Source organism: Neolamprologus multifasciatus, chromosome 6 (assembly GCF_963576455.1).
Source record: "Neolamprologus multifasciatus chromosome 6, fNeoMul1.2, whole genome shotgun sequence".
NCBI lineage: Eukaryota > Metazoa > Chordata > Actinopteri > Cichliformes > Cichlidae > Neolamprologus > Neolamprologus multifasciatus.
The window spans coordinates 23,722,150-23,748,002 of NC_140444.1; the positions used below are offsets into that span (position 1 = coordinate 23,722,150).

The 25,853-nt window shown below is 40.5% G+C and overlaps 2 protein-coding genes and 1 pseudogene across 4 annotated transcripts; 1 reads left to right on the plus strand and 2 right to left on the minus strand.

Annotated features, from left to right (window-relative positions):
* Window positions 1–14,445, plus strand: LOC146517046 (calcium uniporter protein, mitochondrial-like). Of its 2 annotated transcripts, none has more exons than XM_085162361.1 (8): window positions 1–323; window positions 10,902–10,971; window positions 11,169–11,339; window positions 12,294–12,398; window positions 12,549–12,709; window positions 12,857–13,060; window positions 13,630–13,746; window positions 13,965–14,445. In XM_085162361.1, the coding sequence occupies exons 1-8, from the start codon at window positions 216–218 to the stop codon at window positions 14,040–14,042; spliced, it is 1,014 nt and encodes a 337-aa protein (XP_085018487.1). In that variant the 5' UTR covers window positions 1–215; the 3' UTR covers window positions 14,043–14,445. The 2 variants fall into 2 exon arrangements, with proteins under 2 accessions (XP_085018487.1, XP_085018488.1); XM_085162362.1 differs by having other exon boundaries at window positions 2–323; window positions 11,172–11,339.
* An 88-nt stretch (window positions 14,446–14,533) lies between these two features.
* On the minus strand, window positions 14,534–20,611 carry LOC146517047 (caspase-6-like). The gene is made up of 8 exons (XM_085162363.1): window positions 20,489–20,611; window positions 20,164–20,208; window positions 18,560–18,602; window positions 18,320–18,463; window positions 17,631–17,707; window positions 17,269–17,444; window positions 16,896–17,037; window positions 14,534–16,428 (listed from the first exon to the last, which is right to left on the minus strand). Exons 1-8 carry the CDS (start codon window positions 20,568–20,570, stop codon window positions 16,193–16,195), a joined length of 945 nt encoding a protein of 314 aa, XP_085018489.1. The 5' UTR covers window positions 20,571–20,611; the 3' UTR covers window positions 14,534–16,192.
* Window positions 20,597–25,217, minus strand: LOC146517048 (caspase-6-like; annotated as a pseudogene). The gene is made up of 5 exons (XR_014874591.1): window positions 24,958–25,217; window positions 24,894–24,900; window positions 24,453–24,627; window positions 23,597–23,684; window positions 20,597–23,422 (listed from the first exon to the last, which is right to left on the minus strand). The product of XR_014874591.1 is annotated as a caspase-6-like (transcript).
* Window positions 25,218–25,853: the final 636 nt, after the last annotated feature.

Below are 25,853 nucleotides of genomic sequence, written 5' to 3' on the forward strand. Positions count from 1 at the left end.
GCAGAGAGCGCGCGGGTGTAGTCAGGAGGAAATGGTATGCAGCTCAGCCTGCTCTCTTCCTCCTCCGGGTCCCGTAGCGATCCGCTTGTCTGTTGCTACACGCACAGACAGCAGCCCGTTTTAAAGTGAAACACGGAGCTCTGAGGTACTCGTCCTGGACCTCACTCCTCCCGGCATGCCCCAGCGAGGCGGCTAAAAACGGTTACCGGCTGACGATGGCTTCGGTGCGGGCGGTGTGCAAAGTTGCGACGGGACTCGTGGGAAGTGTTCACACCCTACGCTGCGGTCTCAGACCCGCTCGCCCGGTTACATTTCAACACCAGGTAAATAAACGCTATACTCTGAGTCCCTCGTGGGCGTCACAGTGTAAACTGTGCCGTGGTTTCCTGCTGAAGCACAAGATGCTGTTTTTGTCTCTATTTTGAGCGCTTCTCAAAAACTTTTTTTAATTTTCCTGTCGTCTCTATGCCCGTGGAGCCTGTACAGAAGATCTGGGAGGATCGATCCAAATATCGAGGCTATCGATACCAAAAGTGTCTGATCGATACTAGTGATAGGATCTATACTGTGCTACTAGCTTCAGATTTATTGATTTATTAAGTGCTTTGAGGAGAGGTAGATTAAAATTTCAGGCTATTAAAAACTGTTTCAAAATATATGAAAAGCTGAAAGGTGTTTTGGCATTTATTGTGGAAAGTAAAAATCACATTGATTTAGTGATCATTAAAATGTGTTCAATGGACAATGATTCGTCCCATAAGTCATGAGACACTGCTCACCCATACAAAACCTGCCATGAGAGAGTAAAAGTATTGGTATTGGTATCGGTATTGGCAATACTGGCCCTGTATTTACCTGGTATTGGACCTGCAATATCCCACAGCACTACCATGCAGCTATACGTCACCCATCAACAAACAGGTCCAGCCCACAGGCAGGAAATAGTGCAGCAGGGAAATGCTGCAGAAAGTGAAAACCCACGCTCCATCACAGCAAAATCTTGAGATTTTATTTATTTATTTATTTTTTGTAGCGAAGCTTTTACTCACAGTTTTATTAAGGCACCAATTCAGCCCACATCTTTTATTGCCCGCTGCATGAAATTGCTTTGGTCAGCTCAGCTGCAGGCAAGCAGATCTCAATTAAGGTGCCTCAAATCTGTGAGTGTGCAGGGAGAACAGTGCAGTTTCTGTTTTGCTCGGTGCAATCAGAGCCTTCATAGATGGATGCTGAGATAGAGTTTGTTGGATTGGGGGAAAAAAAGGAAGCTGTCAGAGGGGCAGGATGCATTGACTCACTCCTACAAGCCAGAATGACTAAGATGAGTTTTATTTTTAGACTGGACCGTATATAAAAGTGGAGCTTCAGTAAGCAAAATCCTTACAGCAACCCATGTTTCAGCAAAAAGAATACAATTCATATCAGCTGCAAAAAGAACAGAGTTGGCATGTCAGTGTGTTTTATAAAGTCGTTTTCAGAATTTCTTTCCACTTTATTTGGCAGTTTAGAAGACAGGAAGTGAAACAATAAAGACTGGGAATGCTCTGCCACAAAGGTTTTGTGGTCTTTAACCTCCTCATTCTGTAGACCGGCCTATATTGAGCAATAGATTTCAGTTAGACTATAAAATGGGCCGTTTCTCTGCTCTTTGTAATTTTCTTTCCCCAGCCAGAAACGTATCAACCTCAGAGGAGAATCTAAATTACATTACCTCCCAAAAACGGGGCATTCAGAGTGAAAGTGTCTTTTGTAAAGGAGCAGCTGGGCCACAGAATGTTTTTAATAGGAATGTAATGCACTTAGAAAAGCAGAGAGCATGGCTGCATGCAAATGTACAGATCTGGTTTTTAGAATCCACACATCAAGTTGCCAATTTTTAATCAGATTCCTTCCAATGCAGTGTATCAGAGGACTTGATTGAGTGAAGGAGGCAGAGGTCACTCTGAAGATTGTACATGAGACAGCAGAATGCTAGGTTCACCGGCATTTTGACATTAAAGATCTGGTTCGCCTCCAAACCCCTCATAAATCCTCAGTTCAAAACCACCGTGTAAGAGTACATACAGCTACTAAGCACTGTGAGAAGCCTGTGCCCTAAGTTGCTCAGAATTCAGATATGATCTCTTTTGGGTATCTATAGGGCGATATTCATATTCAGGCCACGTCTTTTATAAATTTGTAACACAAGCCTTTCCCTGGTGAGATTCCACTAGAGACAAAACATTCAATATCACCTTTTTGTAAAAGTTTCACCAGAGACGTGACAGGGAGTTAGGGCTTCTCTGTCACTGCTGTAACAGTGACATATACATACAGGTACATATACATACAGAATACAGGTAAACATATAACACATAACACAAGGATGTTTTAATTAATAGTACTGAGAGAAACCCGACTGGCCTGCAGGAAACTCAAGTGCTGCTCGCTGTTAGTTCTTTGCAGTTTCACACATTCAGATGAGAGAATCGATATCAGCGTTGTTTCTGTGCGTCCACAAAAGTGCTGAATCAATGGGGCTAAGCAGGATGGAAAAAACGCAAAAGTATTAGTTTAGTGTATTGAATATGTGTGGAATGCTAAAATGAGACGTCGGGCTTTTGGGAGCATTTATAATATGGGTCTGTTTGAACAGCCCTTGAGGCGCAATGGCAGGACACATGATAAAGTCATCTGCAAGTGAGTTTGTTTGCAGCCTACTTCTAAAAAATGTTCTTCCGTTCCCGGTGAAGTCCGCCGTTGCTCTGGCCGACTAGTTGACCAATCAGCATTTGGCGGATGCACAGTGTCATCCAAGCTGAGCATCATGCAGTTGGGAATTTAGTAAAGGACACAACCGGGGTAGGATAAATTAGGCATAACTATTTGCTCATTTTTTTATTGTCTTGGTACTGGGAAGGCAAACACTGTAAAATCTAAGTGGTTTCATTTGAAGAAGCCTGACAACCAAGTGTGGCCATGCCAGGTGCAGATACTTGTATTCATTAGGGCAACAAATAAAGTGACTGTTAATTGTAAGAAGGCTCAGCAGATATCAAGAACTGATCTCGTCATCTGTGGTCCAGCGTTGCTTAAAGAGGAAGCCGTTGCTCAATACAATAACGTGTAGAAAGAACAGTACTGTGGTTTGGTGAGAGTGCAGCGAGTTGTAGAACTTGTTTTCATGATGTGATGTCAGACAGCAAGTTTCCAAAGTTTACTTCTTAAGGGGGGAAAAATTACATGTTTATGCAAGGTGTCATCAGTGGTTATGCAACATCACTTCTTCAGCTTGAAAAGGTGGGGCAGGGTGACCTGAGAGAAGTAAAGAAGTTGAGCTAATAGAAAAGTTTGAATTGGAAAATGATCAGATGATGAATGACAACAGGCCCTAGATAAATGAAGCAAAAAACAAAACAAAAAGTGTAATTTTCATGTAATTTGTCTTTACGGACACGCCTCTCTTTGCGTAATTAGTGTGTGGAGTGAAACAGTTAACATGTTGTTACCATAAGAGCTTCCTAAACTGTGTTATGTCAAACATGAAAAGAGAGAGTCGTTGTCAGTGTCACTTTGACACTTTTCTGTTAAGTTAAAAAAAAAAAAAAAACTATCACAAATGTACAAAAATAACACATTTGCCATTACACTAATGCCCTTCCTCTGTGTTATGTTGGCTCGCCCATCAGCAAATGGTGGATTGATCATAGAACAACATAGAATTTATTAGGTAGATGGTCCACCGGCATCAATGCAGGCTTTAGTTTTATGGTTGGGGGAATCCTTTGTAACATTTTGTACTTTTTGTTGCCTGTAGACCTAAATAGTTTTTTATGTTTATATAGTAAATACATTGACTTTACTTATAATCAAATGTTTTAAATAAATCAAATTGACTGCAGTCATAAAGGTGTGCACACGGTCAGCAACAATACGCAGGAAGGCCGTAGTCTCAAAGTGTGTAAAGAAAATATCACCACACCATAACACCTCCACCTCCATCATCCTGAACCATTGAAAGAGGGCAGGATGGATCCATGCTTTCATCATCTTTATCAGGGGCGATCGTGGCTCAAGAGTTAGGAGTTTGCCTTGTAATCGGAAGGTTGCCGGTTCGAGCCCCAACTTGGACAGTCTTGGTTGTTGTGTCCTTGGGCAAGACACTTCACCCGTTGCCTACTGGTGGTGGTCAGAGGGCCCGGTGGCGCCAGTGTCCCGCAGCCTCGCCTCTGTCAGTGCGCCCCAGGGTGGCTGTGGCTACAATGTAGCTTGCCATCACCAGTGTGTGAATGTGTGTGAATGGGTGGATGACTGCATGTGAAGCGCTTTGGGGTCCTTAGGGACTAGTAAAGCGCTATACAAATACAGGCCATTTACCATCTTTATGCCATATTCTGACCCTACCATCCAAGAGTGCAATTCATGCCAGCTAAGCAGCCAGTTTCCTGTTCTTAGCCGGCATGAGTTGCACTCGGCATGGTCTGCTGCAGCAGCTCATCTGCTTCAAGGTTCCACGTTGTATTCATTCAGAGATGCTCTTCTGCATACCTTCGTTGTAACGAGTGGTTATTTGAGTTACTGTTGCCTTCCTGTCAGCAATCGGCACTCTGGCCATCAGCAGGGCTTTTTCTCTCAGAGAACTGCAGCTCACTGTATATTTACTCTTTCAGACCGTTCTCTGTAAACATTAGAGATGACTCATCAGCATTTTCAGAACTACTCAGACCAGCCCATCTGGCACCAACAACAATGCCACGTTCAAAGTCACTTAAACCACCTTTCTTCTCTGTTCTGATTCTGGGTTTGAACTTCAGCAGCTCAGCTTGACCACATCTACAGGCGTATCTAAAATTAGATAATAATAGTTCTCAGTTCAATCAATATTTTTACAATAGCATTAATACACATAAAGCTAAAAAAACATATTATTCCTAATCTGTGCCACAACAGTTGCTGATAAACTTAGAACAGATTTAAAGCACATCCAGTCAAAGGAACATTCCAGTAGCTTGCTTAATACCATGGTAATGGTGCCGCTGTCTTTACAGAAGCATGTACGCAGTGGGTGTGATGGTGTTGACCCTGCATTGTTATGGTCTTGTGATAACAGCCCATCAGAGCACTGCACTGTGTGTGATAAGTAATGAAAGTTGCTCTGGTGTTTATAGTCACAAGTAAACTCCTCTTCAATCCTCGTGTAAATGAGGGCATTTTTCTCACTGAGGGTTTAATAAGTAAACTCAGTATAGCTGATACTCATCTATATGGGCTGTTCTTATCCTGTTGCGACCTTGTGCTGAAGCATTGCTAAGCCATGTGTCACTAAAGTGGTAATGTGAATCACTCAGAGGGTTTTTTGTATCGGCTTAGCGTTTGTTTTTCTGCTCCTTTTTAATCAACTTTTTTAGATCCGTCTGTTCTGGACCTTTGCGAACACCACATGAATTCCTTAATTTCTGCCCTCCTGTTTTTTCCTCCTCCTCCATGTTTTTCAGTAATCAGCTCCTTCTCTGTGGCATTCAGGGTTGAAAGTTGCACCACTCTTTGCTGAGATAAGCTTGGGGAATGATGAGTTGGTTATAAATGTGGACGTTTGGACTGAGAGATGACTAACTGTAAGATTAAATGGGCTAAATGTGAGTACGTGCTCCGCCCTTTTTAGTGTAGTTGTACAGTGGTCGCAGATGGGAACGCTCTGCTTGTTGCGCCTTCCTTTTAAAGCTCACTTTGTATTCCCAGAAGCCATTTTTGATTTGGAGAAATAGTTTTTGTGTGTGTGTGCTGCTGTTTGTTTAATAGTGTTACAAAACGTTTTATTCATTGTATTTGCACGAAACACAAACTCAGCCTCGTGTTCGTACAGCACACCAACCCCGCAGTCATCTTCTTCCCGCTTCCCACCTTCTCTTTGTTCTCTTAAGCGATCCGGATCATTAACTGAGTAGGAGAAGATAAATGGTTCAATGCAAATCGTTTTCATGCCAGAGTGCTGGCTGTTCTCAATCATAATGGCAACACAGAGTAATTCAATTTCTCCTCCTGGCAGCCGTAGTTTATCACGCTCGCACATTTTTCTTTATGCCTCGGGTCATGCTGGGTAGACACTGTAAGTTATTCTCTTATGATTCCTTATGCGACGGCAAAAATCTCCTTCCCCTTTGCTTGGCAATATCAAATCTGTGGCCAGGGTGGGAGCCGATTCCTTTAGGAGGCCATAGCTCAGTTGTGACAGGATTGATAATGGAGGGAACTGATGGAAGACTGCAGGGAAAATGAAGCTGGCGATAGACGCCGATCATTACTGGAGCAGCAAGCCACAGCCTCTGCGTGAGGAAAGAGAGAGGCTGGCAGATTGTCACCATATTCCCAAGTTTTCACCGCCCGGCTTCTCTCTCCTCCTTCCTTGTTTGCGTGACATAAATAAAAAATGCTTAGCTCACGGCGTAAATACACCTTCAGCTGATTGTTCTGTGAAAGAACAGTTGGATGAAACGATTCGGTGATGAGGGGCAGATGTGCAGTGATGTTCCCTGCAGCTCCAGGAATGTGTGAAGGACAGTAGATAGACAACGACCACTCTGAATATTGATGCGCTGCGTATCAGGGAAGTGTGTTTTGTTTTGATAAGAAGACAAATTTAGGCAATGGCAATTTCTGCCAAAGCAGAGAGCCCAATCGTTTCTCCGAGTCAGGCGTGTTTTGTGCCATGAGAGGCATTCGGTTAGCTGTTACTCATATGTTTGTCATGTGTGGGCTTGTTCAGGCGCTACAGTCTTCAACCTGCAGGATGGGATAACCAGTCATGTATGTGTGCTGCATAAGCTATGGGCGGGTCCGGCTGTTTGCACTAGAGTAGCTCAAGTAAAACTTGAGCTCAGTGAAAATGAAGCCAAAGTGGAAGTTTCAATCCTCATATGCCACCATGTTAACATGTCAAACTGTGCTGGAGAAATAAGCATGCTGATTGGGAGGTGGATGCCAGCACAGGCAGCTGTAGCTGATAACTGTTTGCAAATTTTAAACTCCATTAATTTGGGTCAGTGGAACTGAGAAATGTGTATTTGTTGATTGGTTGGCGAGTGTTTGCCGGAATTTGTGAGCAGCCACTGTGAAATTGATCGCTAAAGCCTCAGTCACACAGCCGTAGAGACCAGTCACTGACGCCCTGACAGCTACAAATCATCACGGGACCTTCTGCTCAGCCGCTTACAATTTACTTAACAACTTTACGGTCCAGAGATATTTGGATATATATAATTAATAATAATCTGAGGTTATGTTTGAACAGAAATGTCTCAAAAACTATTAAAGATAGCATATACATGAACCAGGACCTGCAATTGAACACTAATTTTTAAAATTAAATTCTTATATACAAAAATAAAGAAAATCTTCATTCAGCTTTCATGCTGGATTGAGCAAATATGTCAAGTTGTTCCACAGAAACAGAATATCAGTAGATAGTCTAACCCAAAGTGAAAAGTTTCCAGATAGAACTGTAATTATAATTAAGAAGTAATTGTATTACATATGTGCATGTTTTTCATTTCCCAGACAATCTTTGTAGGCATGCACGATGTCCTGGAAGAGCTGGATAACTCAGGTTAAATTAGAATGACACTAACAGGCATTCTGTCCCAGATTACAGCTCTGATCCATTTTCTTTATGGTAAGAAAGGCCATGTGTTATTTCAGGCTTTTGACTGTAATAGTTTTTGAGACATTCATGTTCAAACACTGCCTATTTCAACGTGAAAATTGAAAATGCAAATAAAAACATTTGATTTGGGCCTCAGTTTTCAGTTTCAAACCCTACAATCTACTTTGGAGGTCATCTGTCACCCTGTAAATGTTGATCGGTTTGCTAGCATTCCCAAATTGTTCTTTAATGTTTTTTTCTTTGTAGCTGCCACAGGAAGGTAAGAGACAAACGAAGGTCAGTATTCATCATGCAGTGTGTTAGAGGCTATAATAACAGAGGGCTGAGAGCATGGCTTTGGAAGTGGACTATTATTCATCACACAGCCCTGAAGCTGTATTATCTGCCATGGTAGCCACGTTGTGTTGATTTAAAAATGGGATTGGTAACGTGTGTACACAGAATATAAAATGCCTGTAGGCACTCAGCTGTTGAATTGTCTCCGGTCAGTGATCTCTCTCACACACACACACACCCATTCAGCAAACAGTCTGTCCTCGTCCTTAATGCTTAACTTCAGCTCTGCTGTTTTCACATTAGCAGATTACGGATGCGCAAAGAGTGCAAAAACCTTCGCTGCGCTCACACCGGCCGTTAAACCACTTCTGGCCTGAACTGTTTGCTAATGTGAGTCTAGTGTTGAATGCATTTTATTTCAAGCACCTATCGTGTGTGTTGGCAGTGAATGCCTGCAACTCTCAGTTTAATGAAGCACAATGACTGTTGGAGCAGAGGTGGCAAGTAAAAGGTTTTCCTAGTCTGTTGTTAAATATGCTGGGAAGGTGTTTGGTGTCAGAGGTTAACTCTGTAGTGACAGAGTAACTAGATTATTTCTGGCCACTTTGGATAGCGTGGTTATGTTTTCCGGGATTAATGTGACTGGGAGAAAAGTCAAATTTGGCAGCGCCTGAAAACGGCACACAAAGCACTTATCAATATTAAATCTCTCTGGGTGTGTTGGGCCACTTGTTGTCGATCTATTTTCGCTTGTGAGCCCTTAAAACGAAGCTCTGTCCCTCACTGTAGGTTATGGCCTTATTGTGGACATACCCATACAGGCCCAAATGGCTACCTGTGGTTTAATGTGGACTGCCCTACAGCATGCTGTGTGGGTCTACCCACAGTGTTTTCTGGGCGAGTTGTTAGCAGGGAAGCAAAAGTATGTTTTTAGCCTCTCAAATGTTGTATATTTGAACATTTAAAGGCTAAATAAGTGTGGTATTGTCTGAGGAAAGTCAAGAGCGGCAGAAAGGGTCATGCGTGACATTTATGAGGACAGTGAGACAGCGCTCAGGTGTGCAGCAGGGGTGGGACTCCTTGTCAGCATTGGTGAAGGACAGGTTTACAGGTAAGGTCAGGCAGGAGTCTCCGTGGACTATGCTTTTCACAGCCAACATTATGATCTGTCGTGAGAGTAGGGAGCAAGTATACGCTGGAGAGAGGAGGAATGAAAGTCAACAAACGCAAGACAGAACACACGAGACAGGTGTAACAGTCAGCCATCTGAACAAGAGAGGTGAAGAAGAGAGTGCAGGCAGGTTGGAGTGGGTAGAGACGAGTGAAAAGGTAGGTTTACAGGTGATAGTGAGACCTGCTGTGATGTATGGTGTGGAGATTTTGGCGCTAGCAAAAAGACAGGAGGCCAAGCTGAGGAGTTTAAGATTTTCATTGGGAGACACCAGAATGGACGAGATTGGGAGAGTACATCAGAGAGACAGCTCAGGTTGTGCAGGGTGGAGACACAGTAAGAGAGGCAAGGATGAGGTGGTTTGGACGTGTGCAGAGGAGGGGTAGTGGATATGTTGTAGATGGTCTCTATAAGGGATGGAGGGTGGGTGCGCTGTAAATGGATATTTAACTTGTTACGGGCAAATTATAGTGAGGGAGTGTCAGGATCTCACGATGTTCCTGTTCATTCTACTAATTCGACTACTTTTACAGTCCTGATAAGAAAGCTGAGACTTTGACACTACAGCTTATTCAGGTTTCCTTACCCAGTGCACTGCAGCTTTTAGACTTTTTTCAGTGTGTGCTATCAGACAGAAGGCACCTTCATATTGGTTTCACCGCAAGTGTGGGCAGCCCTTAATTGCTCTCTATCTCTATCTGCAGCAACTCGAATTTGACTCATGGGACCAATTTGCTTCACTCTTGCTGTCCACATTTTTCTTCATTGTGTGATACATAACCGATACACAAGCCCTTGTATCCTGAGGTTTTAGGTAATTGTCAGTAACTTTTTAAAGCACTTTCACAGTTTGCTTGAACCACTGCGGTACTAAAAGTTTTAGGTTAAGCTTCAGCTTAAAGTGCGTGTTACTTATTGCTCGTTTAAAACGTTTTCCCTCTTAAAGAGCTCACTCCAAAGCTGCGTGAGAAACGGCACATCTGGTCTCTTCGTGTCTATGTTCCTGTGATAGGAGACTTGCCTGCCCCCTTCCTCTCATGAAAACGGACAGCTCCCTTGTTCTTCTTTAATGTAATATTGATTGACCAAACTCCCAGCTTGAAGGCCAAGGGAAGAGGAGAGTGTCTGCAGCATCACTGGGCATTAGTGGGATGAAGATGTATCCAAGCGGGAACCCTTCTGACTTTCTGAGTGTGCAGATTGTGGTCAGATTTAGTGCGCTTTAGTATTTAGTGTGTTAAATTATGCTTGCAACTTAAATACCTGCACTGTGAAGGCATACAAGCATGGATTAAAAAGACGGCAGAAGGACTACGCCCAGTGAATGCCAAGTGTAGGACAAAGAAGTACTCCTGCTGATTAGAATAATGAACTTCTCAGTGGATGTGTTCTCCATACTCAGGAGTCTGGGAGAAACCTGAGGTCTCACTGTGTGACAGTACGTCTCTTATTTACAAATGCACTTGTTTTTCATTTAAGCATTTAATACCATTGTCACAAAAATAATTAAAGTCATGCATCAGTTTGCTCCTTGTGACATAAAAGCATATTAGGAAGCCACGATGTAATTAAACACCACTGTGAACTGGCTTGTGGCAGAAGGTTTCCAAGTGCTTCTTTTTGGTTGTTCAGATGCTTCCTTTTAGTATTCCGTGGATCTGTTTACTCTCCAACATCTGCTGACATGACAGTTTGCCGAGGGCGGGGTTTGTGTATCTGTGTGTGTGTGTGTCTGTGTGTACGTGAGAACACAAAGAAAAAAACTGAGTCATTTCTTTCCTTTCATTCATTCTCCCTTCATATCCTTCTTTACAGATTCAGCACAGAAGGCCTCCGCTTGGAAGTTATCCAGCTCTTTTCTATGCTACAAATGCTCCCTCTAGCGGTAATATGATGTTATTGCATCCACATAATATTGAACTTTTATGTCACACGTCTGCACCTGGTTTGTGACTTTACTTGTGGGTGGTCAGACTGGCCTTATCTGTGCACATATTTGGAATAATAAATGCAAAACTTAACACTCAAACTGTCCATACCCCCCCCCCCCCCCCCCCCCCCCCCATACCCTTCACTGTGCAACAGATGTATCTTTGAAGTACAAACATGGACGTTTGGTTCTGGAAGTCCCCTTGCCATCCAGGAATGAGAAGTGTCTGTTTTTTTTAAGGCCCATGTTGATGAGCGTGGGCGACTTGATCGGCAATCTGCAGAAAGAGGACCCAGGAGCTACCGCCTCAGTTCTCTCTAAAGGTAAGACATGCTCAGTATGCAACAGGTGCAGTCGGTCTGGTTCGCTGGGTTGTGCACAAAAAGGATGAACGATAGCCAGTCAAGCAAGATGCCTCCACAATAATCATTTACTCATTTTCACATTTACACTGAGCAGTTATCAGTCAATCACCTTCCACTGCGAGTAACTGTGGCTGTTTGTAGTACAATAGGTCGCGGTTCCCTGCACTTTAAAACAGGGCGGTGTCTGTTTTATGATCTTGTAGCACAGATCATTGCTTTTAAAAGAAATTCATAAACCGGGCAATTCTGGGGAATACTGCAGTGTATTTTACATGCAGATAGTCTTGCAAACCTCTGTGGCTCCTCAGTGAGCAGGAGGGAGTGGCACAAGGTCACACTGGTCTACACGATCTTCACACACCTGTGTTTATCAAGTTACGTGTTGCCTTGAGCATGCCATGTTTTGACACAGTGGAGAAAAATAGGACAATTTTCTGTAACAGTACTCCACACTTCCTTTTCAAACTTCTAATCATTTTGTAGCCACTCACATCTGAGTTGGTATGAGAACCAGAGCGGTTAGGAAGAGTATCTGATGCAGTCCTCCTTAAGTTACCTTAAGGGTAACTCGTGAAAAGTGTATTTTTCCATGAAAGAGACAGGTGAGGTAGGTTGTGGCAAAGATTTTTATCACTTTAGAAGACGGGACATGTTAGACAAGAGCAGCAGAGATTAGCATATGAGCTTTTTCCCACACAGATCTCGTTCCCATACATGAACTGTAGTTATGCAGTGCTGAACTACATTCTGTAAGCTGTAAATTACTGACTTGGTCCATCACTGTGGGGTTTATTTGATAAACTTTTTGTTGCTATAATGTTTTATTGAATTTGTTTGGTCCCTCTGCCAGCAAACCTTTTTTTTCACGGTATAAAAGATAAAGTTAAATCAGTTCAGCACTTGCTTTGACAGATGGGGAGCGCATTGCCAACAGCACGCTGATCGATGCCCTGCTGGACAAGGACTTTCAGCTTGTCATCAACAATGCAGTTTATAATATCTGCACTCCTGAAAGGGGTACATTTATCTCCATTCATAAATTCTCCATTTGGCAGTTTTCCAATTACACTTGATCCTGGTGATAAAATGTGGTTATTATCTTCTATTCTTCTCATATTTCACTTTTACTTTCTCCTCGTTGTCTGCCCTGTTGCTCCCCCGTTACAGTGTGTGCATCTGCTGAGCACGCTATAGAGCTGGAGGACATGAAACATGTTGTGCACCTGCTGCACACGGCGCTCCACCAGCCCGAACACCAGCTGCTGAAGGAGAGGGAGCTCCTGGAGAAACTGGACAACCTCAAACAGGAGCTTTCTCCTCTGGAGAAGGTACTCGATGTGTTGCAACAACCACTCACCCATGAAATTACTTTGTACCTTGTTATACTTGCTTGAAAGCTTCATTTAAAGGTAATGATGACATTTCAGCCTTAAAGACTTGGTAACCCATTTTTCTCTGCATTTTATTGGTGACAGATGAAGGCAGACCTGTCCGGTAAAGCAAACTTCCAGACGTCCAGGGCTCTGTATGTTGGCCTGGCGCTGCTGTCCGTGCAGGGCGGTGCTCTGGCCTGGCTCACCTGGTGGGTCTATTCATGGGACGTCATGGAGCCCGTCACGTATTTCATCACCTACTCGACCAGCATGGCAGCTTTCGCCTACTATATCCTCACCAAACAGGTAAGACTCAGAGACACCTGACTGACTTCACCGTTTTCCTCTAGGTGTAGATGACAGCTGCTCCTCAGGCCATTTCACAAGTTGTTCCTTCAGACTTGGGCATGTGATATATTGTGGACTGTGAAAACAACATGGAAGCTACAATAAAGATGTCCTGTATTGCTCTGAAGGGGTGAAGGCTGTTTGTAGTGTAAATAAATATGGCTCAACTTGACTTCTTATCAGGGTAACTGACAACTAGCAGTTAGAACCTATTACTCAGCAAGTCACGTACCAGAACTTTCACTGACTTTCAAAATGCTTTTCCTTTTAAATATTCTGATCATTTCAAGATCACATTTTGGGAAATACATCTATTTGCTCTGCCCAGTTAATAGTCTGGAAAAAGCCATAAAATCTACCCCAACTCTCTAGACCCAAGAAATGATAATAACCTCCTTTAGAAGGCTGATCTTACACTTTAGATGTTAAAAAACAAATTTTAGTTACACCTAATGCTCATTTGTGTAAAATTGTCATGTGTGCAGATATATTTTTAAATAATTAACCTACTTTATTCTCTCCTACAGGATTATGTATACCCAGACGCCCAGGACAGGCAGTTCCTGCGTTATTTTTATAAGGGCGCCAGGAAAAAGAGATTCAACGTGGAAAAATACAATGAACTCAAAGACAAGCTGGCCCAGGTTGGCTGACTGTTTTGTTTTACAATAAATCAGTCAGAATCTTTGTTACTGAATGTGTTTGTTTTTTTCTTAAACAAATCTACAAGGAACTGTTTGTTTTTTTAATTAAAGGAAATATCAGCCAAAAATAAAAGCTCTGATAAATTTATTTCAGAAACCTGCAAAAGGTATGAACACCTGCTTTTACAGTCTTTGATTTTCTGTTTTCTGCGTTTCAGGTGGAGGAAGACCTGAGGCGTCTGAGATATCCAACCCAACTCCAGCTACCAATTGAACAAATCCAGCCAAAGCCATAAATGAAGCCAAGCCATGAATGATGGTCCCTCAAACTTTAACAGAGGAAAAACAAAACTAATTTTCCTGCTTTATTTTGATAATAGCATCTTTTTATCTCAAATCCATGAAATTGTTTTCTTTAAGTATTAATAATGATGCCAATTATATCATCAAAAGAAAAAAAATAGAACAAAGATTGATTGCTAATGAAATGAAATGTTCCCAACCCCATTTGAAGTCTGGTGTCTTCCTGGTCTGATTGTGTGATTTGTGAAGCGCTTTGATTAAATCTGCATCGCGGGCCGTTACAGGATTATTAAATAAAGAATGCAAATGCACTTTCTAACACAAATGCAATGAAGATTTTTATAAAACACCTTTTTATTGAGGGCAAGTAAAGTAACTAAAGTATGACCACAAAAATACAGCATTGTTGTGTGTTCTGGCATATTCACCCCACCCACGCCACACACATACACCACATGACACAGTTTTAGGTCCAAAGTACAACTTTAAAGAACACACCCTCCTCCCTGAGGTACTTTTCACACTGGTATTGTCGTCTAGGTGCAAATATGCAGGAGTAAATGTACTATAAGTTACTGACACAAAGAACATGAAATCCCTTTGTAAAGCAGTAAGGCTTAAGGAAACACACTTTTTATGTAGTGCTTGGACAGTTTGTTAAAGTGTTGGCTACTTGAGGCTTATAGTGAGATAATAATGAAACTGATAAGTAGGAGCATTCCACCGGAAAATTCCAGCTAAGAACTAAGAAATTCCAGTTTTAAGTGGAATGCACTGCATGTCGCCTATTTCTGAAGATGAACTGGAAAATATTTGTCTGGCTGAAAAAAAAAAATCCTCAAAAACCCGTGAAACAGACTCCCTGAGTTTTCAAGCTTCCACAGACAGCGCTGAGCCGGTGAACAGCTCGGTGTTCAAGGCCGCTGTAAACTATGTGCTTTGAACTTGTTATAAAAGAAGGCAAACTGAACGCACTGCCGTGCAGTAAGGCATCGTTCTGTACTACCAAAGTTATTTCAGTAGTTTTACGAAGCAGCCAAAAAAGACTGATTCATAACCATCATAATTTAAATACAGATGGGCAGCTTTCTGCCTTCTCTTTTATATAATAAAATTAAATGTCAGTTATCTCGTTATGCTTAAAGGACTAAAACGACAAGTCAAATTTAAGAACCATTTTCCTTGTATGGAACTAAATCTGATCATCAAAAGAAACGTGAAGCTCAGCCACTAACTTGAACATCCTGGCATTCCCACATGAACTCTTTTTAATACTCAGGAAATAATTCCTGAAAGGGGACATCTGAGAAATATATTTCTGGGTCCTTGTGTCTTACGAGATAAGTGCAATTTAGTTTTGTTAAATTCAAGCAGAGTGGTTGTTTCAACAGCTGCTATCACCAAACTCTGTAATTAATACATTACTAATGCAATCAAGATGGATAGACACAACTACAGGCCTGAGGTAAATACAACTGATTTTCAGTTGAATGTTCTCTATAAACTCATTAGATCTTGTTATATTTTGTGTCATAAGCAGCTTAGTCAGCTTGGCAACCTGTCCTGGGTCTACCCTGCCTCTCAACTTATGGCAGCTGGCCCTGACAACCCTGAATTGGATAAGCAGGAGAGGATGGGTAGATGGATATTCAACTTAGTCAGAAGACAGCCACAGTTGTGTTCACTAAGTAAAACAGCATCTCTATTTCCAACAACAGTTCAAATATCAGTTACTGTAGGGGTTGTTGGGTTGGACTCCATTATAATCCCAACTATTTGGTTTGCATTCAAAGATAACTGGGAAAGTCTGACCAAGATTAAAGAGTTCATTTGTTTGTTTGCGTTAATCTTCTGGAAACCACGTTTTCACTGTTTAGTTATTTAAATTTTGCCATAAGAACAACACTAATTCGTTGCCAAAGAAACATGTTTTACATATGACCCCCATAGAGCCTAACAGGCGCTGAATGAAGCAATAAACTGCATTAGATGGTCACTTTGCATGTGTTCATATTCAGATGGTGATACAGAAAATTATATACATTTAGTCCTAGTCTAGTGCCAAGTGTAAATTCCTGTTCAGAAGCCCTAAAAAAAAAAACCCACATAAACCCGCTTATTGAAAGACTGAGGTGTGACAGTGTTACTTTTTTGGTCGGAAGTAAAGTTTCTTGGTGAGCATTGAAGCAAAACAAGGTACTTGCTTCTTCCCGATAGCGTGTAGGTCACGAGCTCTCAGAACACTCCTCATGGACACTTTTCTATTGACCAGCGTGAGTAACTCTGTGAATTCCAGGGTATCACCATGCTTTTGGAGCAATTCACACAGATCTTGGATATACCAGGAGCCATTAATAGTCTCCCGGTGTGAGTAATAACCTAAAAAATATTGAAAAGAAAAGTTAATATGGAAGGTGAAGAAAACGCAAATGGAAGAAGTATGGATTTTTAGAAAGCTATGAAATGTTAAATGCTTTACACCAGGATTTATAGTGGCTCAATTGTACTGTTTTATTAAGAAAAATAAACCTATTTAGGCACTGGTCCAGCTCTTGATCACCGATAAATGAGCTTAGACATATAAATACAAATACACAAACAGTGTATAACACTAGCTGGACAGTTTGTGACACTGTAATCACGTGTCACTGGTAGCCAAGTGGAGACATTTTAGCTTTATATTATTATATAAAACAGAATAAACTATTAGATATATTTGAGGATACTATTATTCTAACATCACATATCTACCCTATGATTAAAAATACACTCAGTTCAGTGTCTTTGATATTTCCTCTGAGCCCAAATAAAAAGCAAAAGGTTGAGTCAAATCCCAGAAGACTCACCTTCAGCCACAGAATAGCACATGATGAAATCAGCCCCAGCAGGCAGCGTGTGTATGGCACTGGCATCCACAAACACCTCTACTTTGCTATCCACTGCATCAGCAGGGGTAACCGGATCATCATGCTTTTCTCCTCGACATGCCTGGAGATGGATGGATGGAGCATTAAACTAAGGTAAAAACTGAGTTAACGATAAAAATAATAACAAAATAACGCTGAAAACCGATAAAAACCCTGAAAACAATACATTTCACACCTGAGCCTCAACTCTCACGGCCCGGTACCAAACGACTCACGGACCGGTACCGGTCCGAGGCCCGGGGGTCGGGGACCGCTGCTCTAATAGACTTGACTGATTTTGGCTAGTGTGTACCTGTATTACGAAGATCTTTGGCTTTCCAACAAGGTCCTGGCACTTGTCTCCCTTGAACATGGACGTGATCTCCTGGATACTGATTTTTCCATCGTAGCAATAAACATGGTTATCCTCTCCATGGCTCAGGAAGGCGAGGAAAAAGCAATCCGCATCTGAGTGATCTGCCTCCGCAGCTAGTGGGACAAAAAGTACTTGTTATTAAACTTGCAGCTGTATGTTAGATTTGAGACAGATATGTTTGCTGGAGAGCAAAGAGTTATGGGAGAAATCAAACTACGGTGATGATTTTCTTGATGATTTTTATGTCCATCTTGGATGCATGCTAGTTATTTAAGAGTTACAAGTGATTATGTGGGTACCTTTGGCGATTTCATCTAGGACTGCCTCCTGCTTGTAGTTATCATAACACCTCACTTCAAAGTTTAGATCCTTCAATCTGCACAGAAAGTGAAAATGAGTCGATTATTTTCACAGATCAAGGACCAAAAATAATTTTATTGTTCTTTATGAGCAATATAAATTCTTTAGACAAGGGTTTGTTTGGATCGGGATTGATTGGACCTTTCTCAGAGTCCTATAAATTTCAATGCCTCAATTATTTCTGCCTTCTGCAGACACTCCAAAAGCAATCAGCTATTACCACCACAGGAGAGACGGTCATAGATTCTTTCTAAATCCACAACCATCTCTCAGTTGTTGATGCAATGGGAACAACCTGGACCACTGTGAAATCAACCTCTATAGGGCCACGATCACACTCTGTAGTGGGGATTGCGATCAGGGTCATCACTATTCAGGAGAGAAACAATCACAGAGTTCTCTGTGAACTTAAAAATATAGCGCACATATTGTCCTTGGCACTCGCTGGTGCACTGCAGTGAAAGAACTCAGCCTCAGGGCAATCCAACAGAGAAAATAATAACATTTAATAACCAAGAAAAACATTAGAAATTCTTACACGATATTACCACAGAACAGATCTAAACTTGCCATGAAAGCGCATCCTAATGCAATTTCCTTTTCTTAAGCAGGTAGATGGAAGTTGTACCTTTTCTCCAAATTGTAACGATCAGCATTGGTTCCATTTCTGTCATTCAAGCCCAGGCGCCAGAAGAAGCGCTCCTGATTAAAGATGAGTGCAAGACCTCGTCGTTTGTTGCCCATCTTGTACTCCTCTGCAGGATCCAGGTAGCTGAATATCGAGTGAAAATTGGGCACATGAATAGAGAGCAATAACCTAAGTGAGAATTTCAAGTAACAGCCACAAAACGTGGAAGTAAGAATTTACCTTCTGATGAAGGAGTCGGTCTCTGTTTGGTTTTCCGTGCATACTAGTGAAAAGCACATGCATAAATAACCAGTGCAATAACTACAAAATAATAATGCTGTAGCAAGTCTTGCTTGCAACATGCCAGTGTTAATGATAAACATGATATTACAAAGAAAGTAGTAACACATGTATGACAGTATCCTAGATCGTACTGTGCCAGTAACTACCTGCTTAATGTGCTAGTAAGAGTGTTAGAATAAACCGAGCACAGACGACAACCGTGATATTTTAAAATCTCAGTATTGCATCAATAATGCACTTGACAATATCATAGTTGTGTAATTGTTCCTTTTCTTCAGGCTGTCCTCACTAACTCCACACGCAAACGTCTTAAAATAATTAGTAAATAAATTAATTTGACCATTAACATATATCTAATATCCTGTCAATACAGGAAATTAGGTTTCTTAATATTGTAATTGAGAAACCTTTTGTGTAGTGAAAATCAATTCAATTCAAGTCAATTTATATTTATAAATACTTATAAATATTATAAATACTTATAAATATTATAAATACTTATAAATATATTTATACATTTATATATTTATTTATACAGAGCTAAATAACAACAACGGTTGCTTTAATGTGTTTTATACTGTGAGGACCCTACGGTATTCAGGAGAAAGCGTCAACAATTAAATGATCTTTTATGAGGAAGCACTTTTGAGTGGTGGGAAGGAAGAACTCCCTTGTAACAGAAAGAAACCTCCAGCAGAAACAGGCACAGGGAGAAGCCACCCTCATCCTCATCCTCCAACCATGCGGGAAAAGGAAAAAGAAAACACAGCAGAGGACTTATCCATAGCAGGATTTAGCTTTTCAGACTTTTGTTTTTGTTTAAGAGTACAGCTACAAGTGCTGCTAGTGTGGGGGTCAAGCAGCCATTGTTCCATCCGCTCAAAGTCCTGACAGCTGTCAATGGCTGAGTGATGGTTTGCCTCTTGTGGCAAATACTCTGCCCTACAGATACATAGGACAGAGTATTTGTGCAAATGAGGTAGAATGGGTGTATTTGAAGGTAAAAGGTTATTTGAGGTGACTGTTGTTGGTTCTATGTAAATAAACCTTTGTTAAAGTGAATCCGTGAGGGCGATTTGCTCATTTTTATTTCCATAGCCTGGCTCTGAGGCAATCTTTACTATCACTTTAGATGTTTTGCTTTTGTTATTAGTTACTCACATATATAAATAAACTCACAGCTGAATACAAAACAAGCAAGCAACAAAAACTCTGGAAGTGCACCTGGAAGTCCAACACTGATAATTAGGAGAAAAAATGTTGGGTATGAAGCAGCCATAAAGCAGCTTCCTGACCTGGACTGAGGGGTACAGCTATGAAAGCGATAGTAAAAATCTTTGAGCTGATGATTAATCACACGCTGTTTTACATGCCCTGTTTGTTTCACCAGCAACAAAACATTACTTTTATTACATTGTTTGTACAACTTTACAGCTTTTAGTGTTTCACTTTTTGCTTTTGGTATGAGCAAGTACTTTGTCGTTCATGTTTGAAAAAAAGATTTTAGAATTTTTATATACTTCACGGTAGGAAATACTCACCTAGCTTGCTTTCACCTGTTGGTTTGCTGTCTGTGGCAACACTTCCTAGGAAAGTCAGAGAAGGAGGAGCAGTGAAGTCCCGACTTCATTGCTATTACATTAAAAAAAAACCTGACACACGTTGTACTAACGTGGTGACTGACTTAAAGAAACGCTTATGGTAAATGTGTGACAACATTTATAATAGAGCATACAAAACAGTTTAAAATACATTGAGCTCAGCGTAGATCGAAACTTAGTAGCGTTGCACTTATTGTTCGGCTTTCAAATTAACAGGTCGCCTGTCTGTTTCTAATATTTTTTAAAAAAAATGCAAATTTATTACCTCCGCAGTCGTCTTTTTGCTTGTCAGACATGTTCACGGTTCGTCTTTTTTTTTTCGGACTAACGCCGTGAGAAGAAAACATCACCGTCGTAAAACCCACCCTAAAAAGAGTGTATATGTGCTTCCGCCCACCGTAATCTCATTGGCTCAGATTTTCACCTATTGGCTGTCGCATCTGTCATTCAAAGATTTAAAGACTAGTATTTCCGTGTTTGCAACATTGTAATAGAACAAGTTCAGGCAACTACCAAATCACGAACGACCAGAGCATGAGAAGAAGTAAAAGATTAAGTGGGCTAAAAGCCTAATCCAGATTTCTGTTACGAGCCTCATCTCATACATGACTAAAAACATAAAGCCTACACTTCATTGTTCTTAAGACATTTAAAGTCCACATATTTATAAACGAATGACAGGTAACAAATTAAAAAGATGCTTCTGCAAGTCACATTAGTGCCATCTTTACCATCGCATTCAGTTACATTCTGTGGAAGGGCAGGGAGGATGTGCTAACACTGCCAACTCATCATATGTTCCGTTTTCCTCATGGTATAAGGAACTGGATACTGACCGCCTTATTTTACACAGTTTTGTAATAATGTCCTGTTTGGCAGTTTTAGGAGATATGGGGAAATTATATTGGAAATATTTTAAATGAAGCTCTGTTTCCCTCTGTTGGAAACGGTATGCATAACAACACATAATCACTTTCACGTCAATACACAAACACACATTATAATTTCCGATATTATCTTTAGACTACAGCAAAGTTCTATATCTTTATTCGTACAGTAATAATATGAAGATTGCATCATTTACTTTGATGTAAGTTTCAGTAACACCTTTAATATTACTAATTACAATTAATTAAAACATTAATTGAAAAAAATATAAATTCAGCTCGAACACTGGGGAAACAAGGAAGAGGAACAATGGGCAAATTACTACACTATGACAAGTACAGGCATTACTAATGGCATGAAAGGATTGTTTCCCCAAGTCTGTTTGAATTGGTTGTATTTTGAATAAATTTGTTTTCAAACCGATTCTGGACAAATAAAGGATGCGCGCACACTTTCTGTCACAAAAACAATGGAGATTTTAATTTAAAACAAAATTAACAATGGCAAAGCCATAACTAAAATCTCATTCGTTCACAAAGTATGATCAAAGTCTGTGTGTAATTTGGTGTATTTCGTTTTCCTTCACACGGATCATGACTACAAGTGTTTTTGACTAGAGTAGAACTTTAAATAAAACACAGCCTCTTACTTTTCACGCTAGTGTGATCACTGAGGTGCAAATACACATTAGTACATGTACCATAAACTGCTGACAGGTCATTAATTCCATTCCTCAAGTAGTAAGCTTGAGGAAACACTCTGATTAGGAAGTGCTTGAACAGGTTGTAAGTGTTACTGGCACCCTGAGGCTTAGAGTGAGAAAAGTAAGAATGAAACTGATGAGTACAAAATCCAATTTTCTGATTGCTAAGCTATCACGTCATCTGCCTCTCATGATAAGTTGGGAAACAACTGGCTGTTGACACCAAGCAAACCAGACTCCCTGACTTTCTGATGAAAACTTTTCTGTGCAAGGCTGCTGACTATGTGTTTTGAACCTGATATAAAATAAGGCCATGTGAATGCATTTCTGTGTAGTAAGGTATCATTCTGTGCTGCTAGAGTAATTTAGTAATTTTACAAAGTAGCCAGCAAAGACTGTGGTCCATAATCATTCTGTATTCTGCTTTAATGTAACTCAAGTACGTATAGACAAAAACAACAGCTTTACAGTATTTAAAAAATGACAGAAGTTTTAATGTTGCCTATTTTGACAAACTTGTTCCCTTCATACAAAACAAACAGCTTGATTAAGAAAGTTAAAGGAACAGTTCACCCCCAAATCAAATGAATGTCATTTTCCTCTTGTGGCATTTATCTCCATTGTTTTGATGCTAGTTGATCAGTTTCTCAGACACTATCTGTAGAAATGTGTGCCTCCTCTTTGACATAATGGAACTAAATGCCAGTTTGTGATGCCTAAATAGTAATATGAAGAATTACATTTAAAAAAAATTTAATTCTATGGAATTAAATCGGACAACCAAGAGAAAGATGCGGTTAGTTTCACTACAGCTCAGCTGGCTGGGACACCTTTAACTTGAACATCCCACCATCCTGCCACATGTCTATACATTCTTGCTTCTACAAACAGTTAAAGAGAAAACAGTTCCGAAATTAAACCGTTTCAGTATTTAGAACATCATTTCTGGAAAAAGACTTTGCTACTGGGTTTTACATGTCATTTAGTTCTGTTAAATTCAAGTAGCGAAACATTTCAACAGCTGATATCACCAAACTGTGTAACTAACAGCAAAGCAATCAAGTGGGGTAAAAAGCAGCCCAAACCTGAATTACACACAACTATATAAAATCAGTACTTTAAGTGTCTGCTTAGTTACTCAGGAGACAGCTATAGTTGTAACCATTAAATAAAATAGCATAGATGTACCTCTATAATACATAGATAGTACATAGTCTAGAGGATGTTCCCATGATTTTATAAGAACTCTGTCACTAGAAATATTGAGGATCCTAATTAGCGTTATAAAAGATCTTTTGTTTTCTGTGGTGAGATGTTGGTTTTTAGTTAAAAAATATAAATCAGCTGATTTAAAGACTGAGGTGAGACAGTGTTACTTTTTTGGTCGGAAGTAAAGTTTCTTAGTGAGCATTGAAGCAAAACAAGGCATTTGCTTTTTCCCAACAAGCTGTGGGTCACAGGATTTTGGAACGTTCCTCATCGACACTTTTCTGTTGACTAGTGTGAGTAATTCTGTGAATTCAAGGGAGTTGTCATATTTTCGGAGCATCTCACACAGAACCTGAATGTACCAGGAGCCTTTCTTGGTCTCCCGGAAGGAGTAGTAACCTATTAAATGACAAAAACAGCAAAACATGGCAGGTGGTCTAGTGTGGTTATGAAATATCAAATACTTTACACAGGATTCATAAAGGGTCACTCATATGGTTAACAAAATCTGTCCAGCAATTTTTTTTACTTCTCCTCTAAGCTGAAGGTTCAGTCTAATACCAGAAGACTCACCTTCAGCTACAGAAGAGCATATTATAAAATCAGCCCCGGCAACACGGGCTCCCCTCGGGGATGTGTTTTGAGCCTCCTGCTGTACTCTCTACTCCCTTGTAACTGCTCAGCCACATTCCCAAGCACCCACGTTGTCAAGTTTTTGGTGGAACTAATTTCCAGCAACTATGAGACAAAGTACAGGTTGCAGGAAGAACATCTGGAGGATTAGTGCCTCTCCATTAATGTTAAGAAAATGAAAGTGGCATTAATGAACTTTTAAAAAAAGCTGCTGAGAGCTCTCTTGCCCCTTGGCGAGCTCCAGCTTCAAGTACCTGGGTATAAACATCAACAACGGCCTCACATGAACACCAACTTCAGCAGGCTAATAAAGAAGCCCCACTTGTAACTACTGATGCTCTCCACAGTCCAGTTCAGTGGAGAGTATCCTCACACCTGTGAGTCGTGGAACCTGCTCTGCTGCTGATGGGAAGTTTCTACGAGTGTGTGCAGAAACTCAGCAGCAGCCTCTCTCTTATCAACTGAAGACATCAAGATCAGTTCAGATGTATAAATTCTGCCACACATCAGAGACTTTTCATGTGTGTACCCACACACCACATTACACATTATGGTTTCTATCTTATGTTGATTAATGTTCATATTTGTACTCACATTTCACTTTCTTGCATTCTTACACTCACTGCTCTTTAAATTGTATTTCTTTCATTGTGTTACTGAGTTTTGCTTGTTTTTGCAATGCTGTTTCACCAGTACCTCATTACTTAGTGATTCTCATGCATCATCATTTTTTGGGATGACAATAACAGCAGGTTTACATAATCTGATGGACTTGACTGGGTTGTGTATTTTGCACCTGTATTAAAAAGATCTTTGGCTTTCCAACATGTCCCGGCAGTTGTCTCCTTTGAACATGGACATCATGTCCTGGATACTGATTTTTCCATCGTAGCAATAAACATGGTTATCCTCTCCGTGACTCAAGAAGGCGAGCAAAAAGCAATCAGCATCTGAGTGATCTTCCTCCGCAGCTGGTGGGACAACAAGTACTTGTTAAACTTGCGGCGAATTGTTGGATTTGACACATATATCTTCACACACCTCAATTCAAAGTTTAGATCCTTCAGTCTGAACAGAAAGTGAAAATGCGTTGATTAGTTTAACAGATCATCCATCAGTCTATTTAGAATCACCTCTTCACTACAGGACCAACATTATTCTCTACAGTGGGAATTTGTGAAAATATAGCACATCAAATATTGGTTTTGGCACTGGAGCACAAAGGTGAAATCAGCACCAAGAGGCTTGAGGAGAGAAAATAACATTTCATTATCAGGAAAAATCTGTGGAAATTCTCACACAGTTTTACCACAGAAAGGAGCTACAGCTGCTAAACAAGTGCTGGCATGTTCTTTAGCACAAAGCTGCGTCAAATACACTGTTTCCCTTTCTTCAGCAGATAGCTGGAAATTGTACCTTTCCTTCAAGTTGTAACGATCAACACTGGTTCCAACTCTGTCATTCAAGCCCAGGCGCCCGAAGAACTTCTCCTGATTAAAAATGAGAGCAAGACCTGATCGTTTGTTACACATTTTGTACTCCTCTGCAGGATCCAAGGAGCTGATTTAAAAAAAAAAAAAAAAAAAAAAAAAAAAGAGTAATGAATGCAGTGTGTCTGAGTGTTTGGTACCAGATTAAAGCGATCATTTCCAGCTAATAGCCAAAAAAGTTGGAAGTAAGAATTTACCTTCTGATAAAGGAGGTGTTCTCTGTTTGTTTCTCTTTGCATACTATTAAAAAATGAATTCATATTCATAAATAACCAGCACAACAATTACAAAATAATAATAATATAGAGCCAAGTCCTGCTTTACAACTTATCTAAATATTGATGATTATGATTACCAATGATAACCATTGTATTGAAAAGAACATAGGACGGTATGGACATATTTGTGTATCACCAACCACCTACACACAAACACACACACACATTAAAATAATTGAGCTTGGTGTGACAGTTCTCATTACAGTATTAACAAAAAAATGGCCAAAAATGCACAAAAATTATCCTACTTCTGTCGTCAAATATGGTCATGCAGTTATTGTTCCATCCATTCAGAGTCCTGACAGCTGTTAACAGCTGGGTGATGCATGGTGAAAGATGGCAAAGGCTGCTAAAAGAATAGAGACAGAGAGGGACAGCTTTACTCTACGGATAATATACTGTATAGGGTAGACTAAGGGTGGCATGGGT

Coding starts and splice junctions, on each gene's coding strand:
- LOC146517047 (XM_085162363.1), bottom strand. CDS start 20,570: ATGTTTTCTTCTCACGGCGTTAGTCCGAAAAAAAAAAGACGAACCGTG. Junction 18,464..18,559: donor ACCGACTCCTTCATCAGAAG/GTAAATTCTTAC, acceptor CTCGATATTCAG/CTACCTGGATCCTGCAGAGG. Junction 17,708..18,319: donor CGTTACAATTTGGAGAAAAG/GTACAACTTCCA, acceptor CTTTCTGTGCAG/ATTGAAGGATCTAAACTTTG.
- LOC146517046 (XM_085162361.1), top strand. CDS start 216: ATGGCTTCGGTGCGGGCGGTGTGCAAAGTTGCGACGGGACTCGTGGGA. Junction 324..10,901: donor CGGTTACATTTCAACACCAG/GTAAATAAACGC, acceptor CCTTCTTTACAG/ATTCAGCACAGAAGGCCTCC. Junction 11,340..12,293: donor CGCCTCAGTTCTCTCTAAAG/GTAAGACATGCT, acceptor TTGCTTTGACAG/ATGGGGAGCGCATTGCCAAC.